General features: G+C 52.4%; 1 protein-coding gene across 1 annotated transcript in view; it reads left to right on the top strand.

Annotated features, from left to right (window-relative positions):
- Positions 1-2,082: 2,082 nt before the first annotated feature.
- LOC136369339 (heparan sulfate glucosamine 3-O-sulfotransferase 3A1-like) overlaps positions 2,083-15,200 on the top strand; it is a 32,499-nt gene continuing 19,381 nt past the window's right edge. Inside the window, exon 1 of the mRNA XM_066332123.1 lies at positions 2,083-2,800. Within this exon, the coding sequence (XP_066188220.1) occupies positions 2,232-2,800 (569 nt within the window). The 5' untranslated portion in view covers positions 2,083-2,231. The remainder of the gene's footprint in view (positions 2,801-15,200) is intronic.

The raw sequence follows: 15,200 nt of genomic DNA, 5'->3' as shown, positions 1-15,200 counted from the left end.
TCGTAGAGCTCTTTTAAATATAGATATATTTAGCTTATTGCTTTCTAGACACCGAAAGTTTTTATACAGGCTCTGGTCATATTTTCCCTAGTCAGCTAGTGACTCTTTAAAGGGAAGGTGAGATTCATACAAATATTTCCAGGAAAAATGCTGCAAACATAAGTCTTGCAATGCAATCCCAGCAGATAGGCTCTCTAGACTCTTTCACACTGATTTCACTTCTCTTTTCTGTTTTTCTCCATTTGAAATGACTTTTTTTTTTTTTTTTTTTTTTTTTTTTTTTTTTTTTTTTTTTTTTTTTTCCAAACAGAAAGTGTAGCACTGTTCTAAGAGCTCAGGAAAAAAGTATCATAACGAGAATAATAAGAAGTCAAACCACTATTGCCCTTCTGCAGGGCCCAGTCCAAAGCCCATTGATGTCAGCAAAGTCTTTTCATTGACTTCAATGAGCTGGATCAGAGCACAGATTTATAAAGGCATTTCGGTTCCTAATGATGTAAGTCGTTGCCTAGAGGTGTTGGGGGCCTAACCTGCTTACAGCATTTTGTAAATCTACTTATATGTTGGAGCATTGAAATATCTGAAACGCTACAGTATCTTGAAGTCACCAAACACACCCAGATCTAGTAGAGTAATTCACTGCAAATAGCATTTGTTATTAATTTTGGTCTGTTTACTATTTGGAAACACATTTTTATTAGCCAGCCAGCTCTGCAGATGGCTGATTATAATTCAATGCAATTTTTCTCCCCTCTTTTCATTGCATAACTTGTGGATACACCAGCTTTATTTCCAAGTAGTTGAAGTTTAAGTCCTCAGCTAGGTCCACACCAAACAGAAGGGGAAAAAAAAATAGATCTAAGTCAAGTGTTTCATGTGCAAGTTTGTTTGAAAATTCTGTAATCTATGACAAACATTTCAAATTAAGAGGGCATTCCCACAGGCAATGAAATAACGAAGCCCTTAGAATCAGGCAGCCGAGCCACAAAGCTGAGAGCTATTTCCACATTTTATGTGCTCTCAAAGGAGAAGAGCAAATTCCAAGAGCAATACCGTGTTGTGTTTGTAGATATTTCATTTACCAACCGTGGGCCAGATCCTGCAGCCAGCCTAAGGGCAGCCTGTGCAAGTTAGAGGGGAAAAATTCTGATTTCGGGTGTTTCTGTGCTGTGTTCAGCACAGAGTGCAGTGGAACTGCTGCCCGTGATACTCTATGTTTTACACGCCTGTAAAACCCGCTGAGCTTGAGGGGAGCTGTTCTTCCATGCAAACGTATTCGTGTCTGGATTATTTGGCATATCAGGAATTTGATCTCAGATCCGCAGGGATGAGTTAAAAAAAACCCTGAGCGGACGGGCAGAGCGGTCATTCAGACACCAGGGTCTCATCGCACCCGACGTGTCGGACAGAAAAGTCCTGCGGAGTTCGGCTGCCCGAGGGCAGCAGGATGTCCCACTGGGGCCGGAGAGCAGTCAGCACCCAGAGAAAAGCCAGAAAAGTGTTCCCAGATCTCCTCCCTGCCCCACGGGATAGACTCAGGGCATCCCTGCACCCTCCGCGACAGCTTCGGGGGCACCCCCGGCACAGCCTCCGGGGCATTCCTGCATCCGTCTACCTCCGGGACAACCTCCCGGCCACCCATGCATCCCCCGGCACAACCTCCAGGGGCTTCCCCCATCCCCCCGAGCATCCTCAGGGGGGTTCCCGCATCCCTCCGACCATCCCCGGTGGGTTCCCGCATCCCCCCGAGCATCCCCGGTGGGTTCCCGCATCCCCCCGACCATCCCCGCTCTCCCCGGCACATCCCGATGCGCATCCCCGCATCCTCCGGCACAGCTTCCCGGACAGCCCGGCTCCCCCCGAGAGGGCTCCTAGCGGCTTCCCAGCGGGGTCCGCCCGCTCCGGGGGCGGCTTTGCCCCCCGCCCCCGCCGCGCCATTGGCCCCGCCGCCGGCAGCGCTCCGCCCCGCGCCCGGTGATGCCTCGGCCGAAGTTTTCCGCGGCGGGCTCCGCACGTGGGAGCCCCGCGTCGAGCCCCGGCGCCTCGTCCCCCGGCGATCCCGGGGCGGCTCGGCGCTGCCCTAAAGCCAGCCCCGCAGTCCCCCGGCGGGGATGCCCCGCTGATGCGGCAGCGCGCAGCCCCCCGGCCCCGCGGAGCGCAGCGCGGAGGGGCCGCGCCGGGGGGCGGCCGCGGAGCATGGCCAGGGCGCCCGGCCGCCCTCTCGGGGTAGCATGGCCGTGAGCGCGGCGGCCGCCCCCGCCGCCGAGCCGCTGCCCCGCAGCATCTTCAAGAAGTTCCTGGTGATGCTTTGCTCCCTCCTCATGTCCCTCTACGTCTTCTACTGCCTGGCCGATCGCTGCCAGACCTTGCCCGGACCCATCATCGCCGCCGGCTCAGCATCCGAGGAGGACGAGGGCGGCGGCGGGGAGTTCCTGGGCGGCTCAGCCGAGCTGCCCCCCTGGCAGGCGGCGGCGGCGCGGCGCAAGCGGCTCCTGCAGCGGCTCAAGCAGCGGCGGCGGCGGCAGGAGGCGGCGCCGGGCGCGGAGGTGCCGGCCGGGGGCGGCGGGAGCCGGGCAGGAGGCTCGGGCGGCGGGGGCGGCTCGGCGGGCACGGCCGGCACCTTGGCTCTGCTGCTGGGCGAGGGCAGCAAGAGGCTGCCGCAGGCCATCATCATCGGCGTGAAGAAAGGGGGGACGCGGGCGCTGCTGGAGTTCCTGCGGGTGCACCCCGACGTGCGCGCCGTCGGCGCCGAGCCCCACTTCTTCGACCGCAACTACGAGCGGGGACTCGCCTGGTACAGGTACGGGACGGGCGGCGGGACGGGGACGGGGACAGGGACAGGGACGGAGCGGTGGCCGAGCCGCCAGTGCCCCCCGCTGGCCGCCGCTCCCGGCAGCGCGGTCCGCGCTCCCCAAACCACCCGGGCATCTTTCCTCACCCGCCCCGCCAGCCCCTGTCTTCGTTCATCCTGCGCTCTTCCTTCTCCGCAGCCCCTCGCTCCACCCGTTCTTCCCTCCGTGCTCGCAGAGCCTCCAGCCCTCCTCTCCCCAGAGCTGAGCCCCCGGACCCCGCTGTCCCCGGCGCTCCCGGGTGCCCCCGCTGCAGCCCGGCTGCTGTACACACAAAGGGAGAAGCGGTGGGTTCCCCGCTGGCGCGAGGACTGCGCGGAGGTGCTGAGGCACAGCTAAACCCTGCCATCAGAAGCACTGACCCCCAGTATCTTCAGACTCCCCCAGCTCTTTGTAAAACCTGTGGCTGGCCGCTGACTCTGAGCCCCGGCTGCCTCCCCACCGCATCATCGCCTTCCTCAGCCTCCAGCCCAGCGCTGCACATTTTCCTGTAGTCGGCGTGCACAAAAACTCCCTATTTCCCACGTAAATATTTCAGCATCCCGGTAACGACTGACCGAAAATGTCACTTGCGGGAGCATCCCCCGCGTGCTCACCTTGCCCATGGAATACTAGCAAAAGGTGGATCGGGTGTTTCTTTCAATGAATTAGTGTTTTGTTAAGCCAGTGAATGTTAAAGCCAAGAGAGCTCTTACTGAAGTTGTTCAGGTCTTTTTTTGTTGTGTGTTTTGAAGTTAGTAGAGGAACGTTTTTCCAGCAGATTCCTATGGGAGAGCTTGGGGAGGGTGAGAGTGAAACTGCTGTCTCGTGTTCGGGGCTTTCTTGAATGAACAAGCAAACAGGAGAGGGTTTGGGGTACCCCTGGAGCTTGTTTTACTTTCGCCTAAAGCCGGGCTATCAGCAGAGAGAAGAGGATTTTGGCTCAGCTTGTGGTGACAGTATTGAAATGTGGAGTAGGGTAGTGCTGACGGTCCGAGTGTTTATGCAAAAGTCTTAACACGTGGAAGGGATGAGCTTCCCTGTGTATCCACCAGTGTCAGAACCACGCTGGGTTTCTGCAGGCTGCGAAGTGTGGGCTCTCTTGAGAAGGAAGATTTCCTTTTGTGTGGGCTGAAGCTGTCTACAAAACTATATTTTTAGTCTGCGCTTATCCGATTTCCACATGCTGACCCTATAGCAGAAAGGAAACGTTAAAAAATGAATCTGAAAAACCTCAAGAACTCTAATCAAGTCTTGACTTTGAAAAATAAACACATGGCTGTGGGGTGGCATCTACTGAAATTTATGGTGGATATGCAGAAAAGCTCATTTATCAAAGATGCTCTTGGAGCTTTGAGGAGCAGATGGCAGTGGGATAGACCCGCTTCTGGAAGCAGTCCCCGAGCGAGGAGTGCAGACCTAGACAGAGGAGGAGCCACAGGCATTTAGGGCATAGTGCAGTCCTCGGTGTCGGGGATATAATTTTCCAGAGGTTTGGTCTTGATCTTGCAGCTCTCATTCATTGGACGTGCTGCCCCGTGCGCTGTTTGTGTAATCATTCTGTTTTAGCAGTTGGCACATGAGCTCTCCTATTAATTGCTGCAGTTTGTTTATTCTGGTATTTGATGTACTGAGTCGAGTTTCATCTTTTTTTTTTTTTTTTTCTTTTTATTTCCTTTTTTTTTTTTTTTTTATTAGCCCTGTGGAGGCTGAGGTACAGTGAATTCTTTGTACGGGATTATTCCTTTGAGACCTAATCTTGCTGGCTTTGCTTGTGTGAGTAATCTTTGCTAACACACAGAGTCCCGGCGTGATGGCAGAGCTGCGGAGCCGGCGTGCTGCTCACCAGCTACCAGCCTGCTACAAATACTCATTAAAAAAAAAAAAAAAAAAAACAACCTACCTGTCTCTCTGCAGGCTTTGTTGTAGTCTTTGATGAAGGTTCAGTGCTGGGGAAACGGCCAGATGTTTGCCAGAGGTCCCAATTCCTTATCTTTGGCATCAGAGGCTTGGGTTTCATGCGCGCTGCTGTTTCCCAGCAGTCAGACTAAACAGCGTCATTACAAGGTATAAACACTTGGGTTTGTTTTCAGCAGGAAGCCGGCACAAGCAGCCGGTGCCCTGGCCCAGGGAACAAAAAAGCTGGTGGCTGTTGCAGAAATAGAAGAGCCAAGCCAGCCTTTGTAGGTGATGCTGCCGTCACTGGAGCACGGAGGTGGGCTGGCACGGGCACAGGGTGGCTGTGGGGTTTGGGGCATGAGGAGAACCCTGGTTCCCCCTGGAAACAAAAGAGCAGCTCCCCCAGCAGATGCTGTGAGCGTGGGGGAACCAGCTGAGCTGTGGCTGCAGCAGTGGGGTGATGCTCCTGGAGCAGCCACTCGGGTGTACCAGTGAGGCACGGCCTTGGGGACATGCATGTCACCTGCTGGGTGGCACACAGCGCGTGGAAACGTCATCCAGGAAATCAAATGGAGTCAGGGTGTAGCTCTTGCAGGCCCTGGATAAAGGACAGCTTGTCCCCCCGAGGAGCTGACTTTGTAAAACCCGCCGGTGGGATTGAATTTGGTGAGTGTGACACCTCCGTGTGTGGGTTGAATATCAAGGGGAGATGTGTGCCCAAAGGAGCTTTTTCTGTTTGGGGTTTGAGTCCCCTCATCCAGCAGGGACAAAAGGAGGGAGGGGGCAGCCCACAATGCTCGCATTGACTTCAGTGCTGAGACTGCTGCTCCTGCCCTGAACAAGGCTATTGAGCTAACAGAGTTCAATAGCAGGTGAGCATGGGCTTTAATAGAGTTCAACTGCCAACCCCCACCCCAAAACGGCTGTACAGCCTGGGGAAAACTCCCAAGAACAGGGGCTGAGGCAGTCATGTAAAAAAAAAAGCCTGGATTAAAAGCAAATATCTGTTTGCGGGTGATACAGCGAATCTGGCTCTTTCCCTCTGATCTTTTGTTAGTCTTGCACTGATTGAGCTGCCTGTTGGAATGCCATTATACTGTCAGTCACCCCAGGAACATTTATTTCATATGTTTTAATCTCCCTGTCTCTGTAGCACCGATGCCACTTTCACTAGAGTGAAGCCAAGTTAATGTCATTGGATTACATCTGATCCAGGGGGAGATGAAAGATAATTCAAAGTTACTCCGTCAGGTTGGAAGTTTAGATATTGCTCCTCCTCCATGCTTCCAGAGCTGGGGAGTTCTGACTCCTAATTAATTTCCTCTTGGGAATTTTTTTCCAAGGTGTTTCTTTTTTTTTTTTTTTCCTCTTTTTCTTTTTTTTTTGTGTTTTTTGTTGGTGGTGGGTTTTGGGGTGGATTTTTTTGCTTCTTTGTAATCTAGGCAACCACTGATATTTCTGAGTCAAAGGGAACAGAGAGCATCTCAGGTTCTGAGGAGGTCTGGGATGGAGGAAAAGGAGGATTGTTGGGAGGGGACGTGTTCCCAGCAGCTGTGAGCAGCTGCATCCCACCTCGAGCTGTGCCCCATCCTCTGTGCCTCCAAGCAGGGTGAAATCAGAGCCCTGGGGATGGAGGGCTCAGGCTGCTCCTGTGGCAGGGGGTTGGAGGGCTTTGTCATCCAGCAGAGCATTCTGTGAGTGAATAAACGTGGCAGTGTTGGTGTGGGGGGCAGGAGTGTGTGGATGATGTCGGGGGGACATCAGGGCAGTGAATACAATTTATGGAAGCTGCAGCAGGACCCGGTGGCCTTCAGGAGGAAAGACTTTGTTGCAAAGTCCTCCCCTGTGTGAGGGAGATGCTGTAGCAGTAGTTGCCTTGAGATGATCATCTCCCCACCTTTCTTCAGCCATCCTTGCTGCTTCTGCAAGAAACACCAGCTCTTTGACCGTGTTCAGGGTGTGCCCAGCACAGAACATGGCTTGTGTTATTGGACGTTGAGTTTACACCAGTTTGGGTTTTTTCCACTCCTTGCTGCATTTAGAAAGGTCTGGTTTAGCAGTACCTTCTCCTTGTCCTGGGAACACCTCGTCTCCCAAACACATTTGAATCACTAATAGTATCCAGCACAGCCTGCAGCAGTTCCTCTGGAAATTGCAGCCTTGGACAGCCACATGCTGAAGAGGATCAAGGTCCTTGTTTATTTATTAGCTGTGTAATCAAACACCTCCTGTACTGAGCTCGAAGGGCCGGGTACTGCATCAAAAGGGAACAAAAGGTGGTCTTGGCCCCAAAGTGCAGCTAATTCCCTGTAAACAAGAGGTGGAGATGGGCTGAGCCTGGCACAGACAGTGAAGAGTGCCTGTGTTGGGCAAGGAGTCCTTGCAGATGGAGGATGATTTGGGTCTGGGGGGGCTGAAGGCATCTTTCTTTGCTGGGGAAAAACAAGGAGGGGGGAAAGGAGCTGGAAATGCTGGGGAAATCAGGGCTGGAGTCATTGAGTCTGTATGAGACAGTAACTGGTTCTGGTGCTCATGTGTTTTGCCACTGCCTGCACTTGGATACTCCAAGGAGTTTCAGGAGAGATGTTAAAAAATTTTGGAAGTTGGCACCCAAAGGCTGGAGAGGGGTCATGGTGTGCCTCAGTTTGCCCACCTGTAAAGGGGGAGTCACTGCCTGTTGCAGGCAGGTAAAAAAATGTTAAAAAAGAAAGGTGTTCTGAAATATGAAATTAGGCCTTGCTCTGCTAAATTAATAGCCAGGCTGTCATTTCTTCTAAGTGAAGCTAAGTAGTTTGCAGGTTCCCATGTAAAAATAATCTTGGGTATGCGGAGTTTGTTAGCACAACAACCTATTCTTGGGGGGAGAAACAAGTGCACCTGCATAAATATTAGATTAGATTAGTTCCATGAGAACCCACAAAGAAAAAAATGTAAACAACCTGAATTTAGCACGTACACACACGTCACCTTCTGACCAATAAATGAAGTAGTAAGAAAACCACCAGCCAATAGGTATTGAACATGAGGTCTGTGAAAACTGTATAAAATAAGTGATGCGAATAAAGAATTGGCTTTTCCTGCATGAAGAAAATGGAATCTTGGCTGATTTATTACAAGTGTCCTGTGCTACAGGGATGTAACCAGCAGGGCTGTGGTGTGACACCTCTCTCCAGCACAGACACAAGGAGTTATGTGGAGTCTGATGGGTTAAATACCACCCAAAGCAGGTGAGCCCCACCAGAGCTGCTGGCAGAGCAGCTGTAGCCTTGGCACAGCTTTGACTGGCTGCCCTCCTGCACCTGGAGGGACTGTCCAGGGCTGGCACTGTACTCCTGATGAGATTTCCCTGCAGAGAACTGGGCCTGGGCTCTTTCCCCCTCTTACTTCTTAAATAGACCCTAAAGGGTTATTAATTTTTTAGTGATTTTTTTTTTCAAGCATTTTGTATCTCTGCATATCTCTTCTGTTTTCTGTTAATGGAGAACTTCATGCCCAGGGTTTGTGTCTGTTCCTGATGATGGAGGGAGCTCCTGAGTTGGGTCATTAGGAGAAGTCAACCACATTCCTATCAGAAAGCAATAAAATAAATACTGAAGATTTTACTGGATTCTTCTTTCCAGATGCTGTGGTGTGCACAGGGGTACCTGGGGAGGGTTTACCTGAGGGGTAAACTGGGGAGGTTCAGAAATCTATAGATCCCATCCTCTTCAATACTGCTTCACACCCCAATCCTGGAGAGAACAGCACCTTTCTCACCCACCTTGTGGCTCTTGATTGGAAAAATCAAGACTTGGAAGAATCTTGACTCAAGATGCATGGAAATAGAGCTCCCCTGGCCCTGTCTGCTGGTGCTGAGCAATTGTGAAAATATGGCCTTGGCTGTCCAAGACGTTGTCAGTAAAATTCTCAGAGCCAGCTCTCGTGGAGAGCAGCACAAAGCTGCAGCTGGCTGGGCTGAGAGCTCATTTATGGCAAAAATTGGGATAAACTTGAGAGAAGCAGCAGATCCACCTGCTGCTTTAACCACTCTGGTTGGATTTGGTGAGTCTCCATCCATGTAGGGAGCCTGTCCTGCTGCCTTGGCTGTGCTGCCTTCAGGGGGGCTCCTGGGGGGCATCCCATTGAGTCTGGGGTCCAGACCATCACCAGCAGGATGCCTTTACCCCAGCCCAGCTTGGATTTCACCCTGACCTTTTGAAGTTTATAATAGGAGCAGTGAGGTCTGGGGAGGGGGAAGGGAGCTGCCGCATTTCCAAAGAGTTCAGAGCAAACAACCAGCCATCAGAAAACCTGGGAATAACCCCCCATGAGCCCCCTGTGTGATTCAGGCATTGAAACTCCTGAGCTGCTAATTACGCTTTTTTTTTCCCCCCTGGAGAATTCTGAGGTAACCCAAACTGCTTTCACAGGGAAACAGCAGATGCTGGCGAGGGGCAGCAGGGGCGGGTGTTGTGGCCATAAATCTTTGCAAATTCTCATTACGTGCAGGTATTGTGGGAGGGAAGTGAGTTAGGCTGCAGTTAAATTTGTGGTTTTGGGTTGGATACCGGGGTCTTACCCAGTTACAAAGCCCCAAGTGGGGCAGTGAGGGTGTCCATGGGGTCATCCCAGGGGTTGTGGCAGTGGCTGGTGTTTCTGCCTTTCTCCTGCATAACCTCTCCTCCCAGGAAATTCACTTTTTCCTGCTTTGGGGTGAGGCACGTTCAGCTCCAAACCTGAGCCCTGTGCCAGGAGCTGCATGAGCAGGATGGTGCCCGCAGTGAGAGTATAAATAGAGTTGCTCGAGGAAGTGAATTATTCCTGGCATTTCTTCCATTGAATAATGTGATTCTGCAGGAGGAAATCTTTCAGCAGCAGAAATCGCCGGCTCCCTTCGTGCGTGGCAGGACCATCCTTCTTGCTTCCTGGAAGTGAGGAGACTCGTTACGTGCTCTTTCTCTTGCAGCACCATCTGTTGCAGGATATGAAGATCCCTGCTCAAACTCCCCCAGGCTGCTGGGTACATCTCTGGTGGGAGATAGAGGAGAAACTTCTCATTGCTGCCCCAGGGGAGCTCTGGGAGCCTCCTGTGGTTGTTTTCCCCATGGCCGAGCAGCTGTGCCCGAGTGTCATGTAAGAAAATCCCACTGGGGCAATTCCAGGCATCTGGGGATCTTTCTTCCACCAAACTCCTGCAGCTTTGGGATCCTCCTGCCTGGCTCCCAACTCTACCCCTGGACTCCAGTTCCTGGGCGCAGCTGGTGGCTGCAAGCTGGGATATTAACAGTTGGATCATTTCTTTCCACAACCACCCTTCCCACATCATCCCCTGGGGAGAGATGTTCAGGTTCAAGTGCAACATCACGATGGGAAGCTGGCTATTTATTGATTTAATAATTAATTTCTCTCTCCAGGGGGGTATTTTTTTGTTTAAAATTGCAAAAAAGCCAGGCTGATTTGTTGTGCCGTTGCCCGTTGGAAGAGGGCTCCCTCCCATAAACCAAACTGTCTGGGGAATTTTCCTTTTATGGAAAACCACCAGATCAATAGTTTTGCCTTCTGTGTTTTTCCATGTGTGGCTCTGCGTGTTCGTATCTGCAGCTTTCAGCTCTCAGGGTTGCATTTTGTCATTGCCATTTCACTTCTGCCTTCATGGTCTTGTGTTGTAACTTAGAGCATCTTTTGACGTTATTGGAACACCTTTGCAGTCTGAACTGGACTGTTTGGGAAGCCAAATTAATTACAGGGGGAAATCCCCAGCTTTGGCTCAGTAGAACAAGTGAGGAAACATCTGGATTTCCCACCTGGGTGATGCTCTGTGTCCTGACTCCTGCAGCACGGAGTGAGTGAGTGAAAAGCTGGAGATGGGATGCCAGGAGAGATGTTGGGCCTGGCTCAGCTGAGACACCCAAAACACGCTGCAGGTCAGTGACCCCACAGTGCTGATGTGCTCCAAGCCCCTGTAGCCAGCAGGACACGTTGCTTTTCCCATTTTGCAGCTGCACTTTGGCTCCAGAGTTGTTACCTCAGTTGGAAACTTGCTCCTTAAATCCCTTTGGTTCCCAGCATTGCTGGACTCCAGGTTGTACCCTGCCAAGTTTTGGTTTGGGCCTCAGTAAGAAGCTATTGGGAGGTCCCTGGGTCTCCAGGTGCAAGGCACAGTTTTCCCCTGCCCCCTTGAATGGGGCAGGCAATTAGTGGGTGCAATTAGTGTTGTGCCATTAACATGCTGTGGTTTGCACAGGTAAAGCTGGTGGTGGCAGGAGGAGCCTGGGTGATGGGCCAGAGCCGCAGGTGGGGGAGATCTCCCTTCTGTGGGACACAGACACTGGGTCAGTGGCCTCACCTGGGGTGTTTCTCACTTCCCCAAACCTTGCTGGTAGAAAATGTTTGGCAAAGCCACAGCACAGCTCATCCCATCCCCTGTGTTTGGTGCCATGCCATGGCCATCAGCAGCACTGCTGGAAGGGAGGATGCTCCACTCTGCCAATGGGGAAAGAGGCAGAAAAGCACCCAGAGTCCCTGGCAGGGTAAGACTGAGATGTGGGACCTCTTGGCACACGTTCAGCCAGGGCTGATCTCCCCTGACTGAGGTGAGAGGGGGGGTTGGCTGGTACAAGCATCAGCCGTGGGTGTTCAGTGTGTGCTGAGCTTCCCTTGGCACCAGCCACGTCCTCCAGGCTGCTCTTCGACAAGCTGCTTGTGCTGGAGGTCAGGAAAAGTTCCCCTGATGCCTCTCACAAGGATTGAGGGCACTAATCCCCATGTCTGGGCTAACTTCCTTCTCAGGCAATTCTGATCTCTGCCCCTAAAAATGAACTCTGCCATTTCATTTGGCTTCAGTTGCCTTTGTTCCCTGTCCTTGGAGCTGCTGGCAGAGCCCCACCACAGGGCTTGGGGTGCTCTGCTTTTGATTGCTGTGAGCTGGTTGTTCTGAAAGACAGTTTGGGTTTTTCTGCACGCAAACGCTGCGTGTCACAGCAAGGCATAAAGTGAATATTGTGCAATAATCCCATCCTGCACTGCTGAACTCTGCTGTGGGACTTTTGAATATTTGTAAATGTTTGCCTGGTATTCAGCGTTCTTGTACGTGTGTGGCAAAGGTTGTTGTAGCCTTCATCACCTCTGAAGGGGGATAAAAACACAAAAGGGAAATCTCATTGCCTGCAGCAGGCAGAGCACAGGCAGTGACACGCAGAGCTGGGCCAGAGGAGCGTGGTTTGGGGTTGACAGCTGGCACAGCCACCTCCTGTGCAGGGCCTGGGGAGCCCTGGCTTGAGCATCTTCATTCCACAGCTCCAGGAGCCTCTGGGAGGAGATTTCCTGGGTTGGGTACTGAGGCAGTGGCTGTCCCTCCTCCCCTCTCATGTCTCCATCTGTACCGTCAGCAACAGGTTGGAAAGAAGCAGAATTAGAGACTTTTCTCAAACAGTGTGAGATTAAGCTGTGAAATTGGCTGCCACGGGTGGTTTTTTAGCTAAAAGAGTCTAAAAAGCGCCCTGGAAGTGGCTTGGCAAAGAACAATGCATCAGGAGCTGCTAAACACGATGGACCAGAAATGAAATGCAGCTGAGGGAGTTGCTGTGGGCCTGATATTTCTGGGTCTGAGAGATTTCAGCCTGCTAGCAGCTGCTAACTTTTTCCCAAGGAAAAATTTCTCAAGAAAGCTTCTTCTCAAAACAGTATTTCTCCAAATAGCATTTTGCTGTTTCTCTAGTTTAACCAATAAGATTAGAGAGGTGTCATTCACCAGTCATGTTGAGTCTGTATCTGAACACCTTATAAAAGGTAATGAGAATTAGACAATAAAGCCTTTTTTCTATGCTCTTTGCCTTCTGAAATATTTAGTCTCTCATCTTTCTTTCGTGTCCTACAACGACAAGTTACCAACTCTCATATGGGAGGGACACAGGGGTCTTGTCCTGCTGCTGGCTCAGGAATTATCTTGTGGACCACGGAGTGACCCAGGGAAGCCCATAACTCTTACTGGAGGAGAATTTTGGTTGGTGGTGTTTGGTTAAAAGTCCAGCTGGTGTGCAAGGAGGAATTTTCTAGTTTGGCATCACGTGGTTGGTAGCAAAAAAGGGAGAATTTCCACTTTGCACCATGGTCTGGGTAATTTGGATAGGAATGACCATCAAATCCCTGCTCCCTCTTGTGCTGCCTGGAGGTCATTAGCCCAACTCCTCTGCCCTCTGCAAACCTGCCTGGGTTTGAGGGCTGCCAGAGGCTTCTGAGCAAGCACAAAAACCCCCAAAACAGTCCATGGGTGGGTGTGAATGGCTGAGAATCAATTTGTGTCCCACAGAACACCAAATGTTGTCCAGCTGCTCAGTTGGACCCTCCTTAGGACCAGGGATGGGATTTTGTTGGTCACCTGCAGAGGGGGACATCCAGGGGCCAGCACAGACATTGGTGTTCTGTGTTCTGTGCCATGTCCAGAGCACCTGAGGAGGTCTGGGACACATTCAGCTGGCTGGTTGTGAGCAAGGGCCTGATGAACTCACCAAAACACTGAGCTCATTGCTAAAGGTGCAGCTGGGAGGGCTGGGAGTGGGTTTGCTGCAGCCAGTGAACACCACCATCTGTCCCTGCAGCTCTGCCCTCCCCGGGCTGTTTGCTCTGACCACAGGCAGGCACAGAAGGTGCCCAGAGGCTCGAATACAGGAGTCACATTGAGCTGAAATCTTGTTTTTACATGCCCAGGGTGTGATCCCTGATGAGCCCAGCACAGGCACCCGGAGCTGCCTTTGCCACAAGTCACTTTGTCCCCAGTGGCGCTGCCCTGCCTGCTCCTGGCCCCGCCACCCTTCCTCCCGGCACCTCTGGAACAGAAGGAGAAATCAGTAGGATGTGGCAGCAGTCAGAGAGGCCGGGACAGGGGAAGGAGTCCCCAGCCTGACCCAGATGCAGCACAGAGCAGTTAATTGAGTTTGACCATCAGCAGTGCCCCGGGTCGGGGTCAGCCCTGGGTGGCACCGCCTGCCCCAGCGCCGGGGCTGCTTTCTTTGGTGTTGGACAGGTTGAGCTCTGCCCTGCCTGTGCAGGGGGTGCTGGCCCCCTGTCACATCCTGGGCACCTCCATCCCCACGGTGTGACGTGACAGGGTCAGTGAGCTGTGCCTTTGGAGGGGCTGCACCGTGGAGTTTATTACAGCTCCATCTGCTCCAGGCACTGGAGTTGTTAGACAGCAAACCACTGGGTGACAGCTGATGTCTGGGTGTGTCCCCGTTCTTGGTGCTCCCATCCCTGCAGTCAGGTTGTGGGGGATGCATTTAGGAGTTGTTTGACCCCCTCAGCTTCCAAAAGATGTATCAGCCAAGGTGTCCAGAGGAAGCTCTGTCCTGGCTGACCTCCCGAGTCAGGCATTAAGCACATGGCACACACTGGGAAGGAAAGTGCACTGTGCACTGAGAGCCGTCCCATCCCCGTGCTGTCCTCACCTCCAGATGCAGGAGTGGACCCTGAGATGATCTCACTCCTGCCCTGACCAACCTTTTCCAGCCCACTCCCAGCGCAGAGCTGTGGAATGGATTCCAGCAGGATCCTGGAGATGAGGAGCAGGGAGAGACCCTGGCACTGCCCTGCTCTCCTCCCCTCGCAGCTCCAGTGGTGGGCAGTGCCAGGGGCTCCAGGCACATCCCAGGCTGGGAGCCACAAGCCATGGTACTCTGGGGGAAAGGAGTCAGGAGGGAGTTTTGGGAGTGATTACCAGCCTCAGCTGAGGCAGGGCCATAGGTCAGAGAGGCCCAGTTATTTCCTGGTGATATTCCTGCTGGAGGGGATGATAAACCAACATGGCAGATTCACAGAATTCACAGAATCACCAGGTTGGAAGAGACCTCCAAGGTCATTGAGTCCAACCCAGCCCCAACACTTCAACTAATCCATGGCACCCATGGATATTAGTGCCACATCCAGTCTGCTTTAAACACACCCAGGGATGGTGACTCCACCACATCCCTGGGCAGAACATTCCAGTACTTTATCACCTTTTCTGTGAAAAAACTTTTCCCTAATATCCAGCCTGTATTTCCCTTGGTGCAGCCTGAGGCTGTGTCCTCTCCTTCTGTCAGCGCTGCCTGGAGAAAGAGCCCAACCCCAGCTGAGCACAGCCACCTTTCAGGGAGTTGTAGAGAGTGATAAAGTCACCCCTGAGTCTCCTTTTCTCCCGGATAAACACCCCCAGCTCCTTTAGCCGTTCCAGACCTACCTTTGAGCTTTGGAGCAAAGTAAGGGCTGGGACAGTGGGGACATCCCCTGAGCCCTGCTCTGCAGAAGGACTTTGAGGCACAAGCCCATGGATCACCCTGACATTGCTGGCTCAGCCACGGGCCCTTCCCTCAGCGGAGATTTCCAGGAATGCCAGCTCCCACTAGGCAAATCATAGCCAGCATATGGATAGGGAGAAATTGGATTTACCCTGTAATCTAATCAATGTTAAATAACAGTAATTCTAACTCCAAGCTCCGTGTTTAAAGTGCTGTTGGTCTC

Source organism: Sylvia atricapilla, chromosome 18 (genome assembly GCF_009819655.1).
Source record: "Sylvia atricapilla isolate bSylAtr1 chromosome 18, bSylAtr1.pri, whole genome shotgun sequence".
NCBI lineage: Eukaryota > Metazoa > Chordata > Aves > Passeriformes > Sylviidae > Sylvia > Sylvia atricapilla.
Note: the sequence above shows the minus strand (reverse complement) of the source record. Positions and strands in the feature narration are given on the sequence as shown.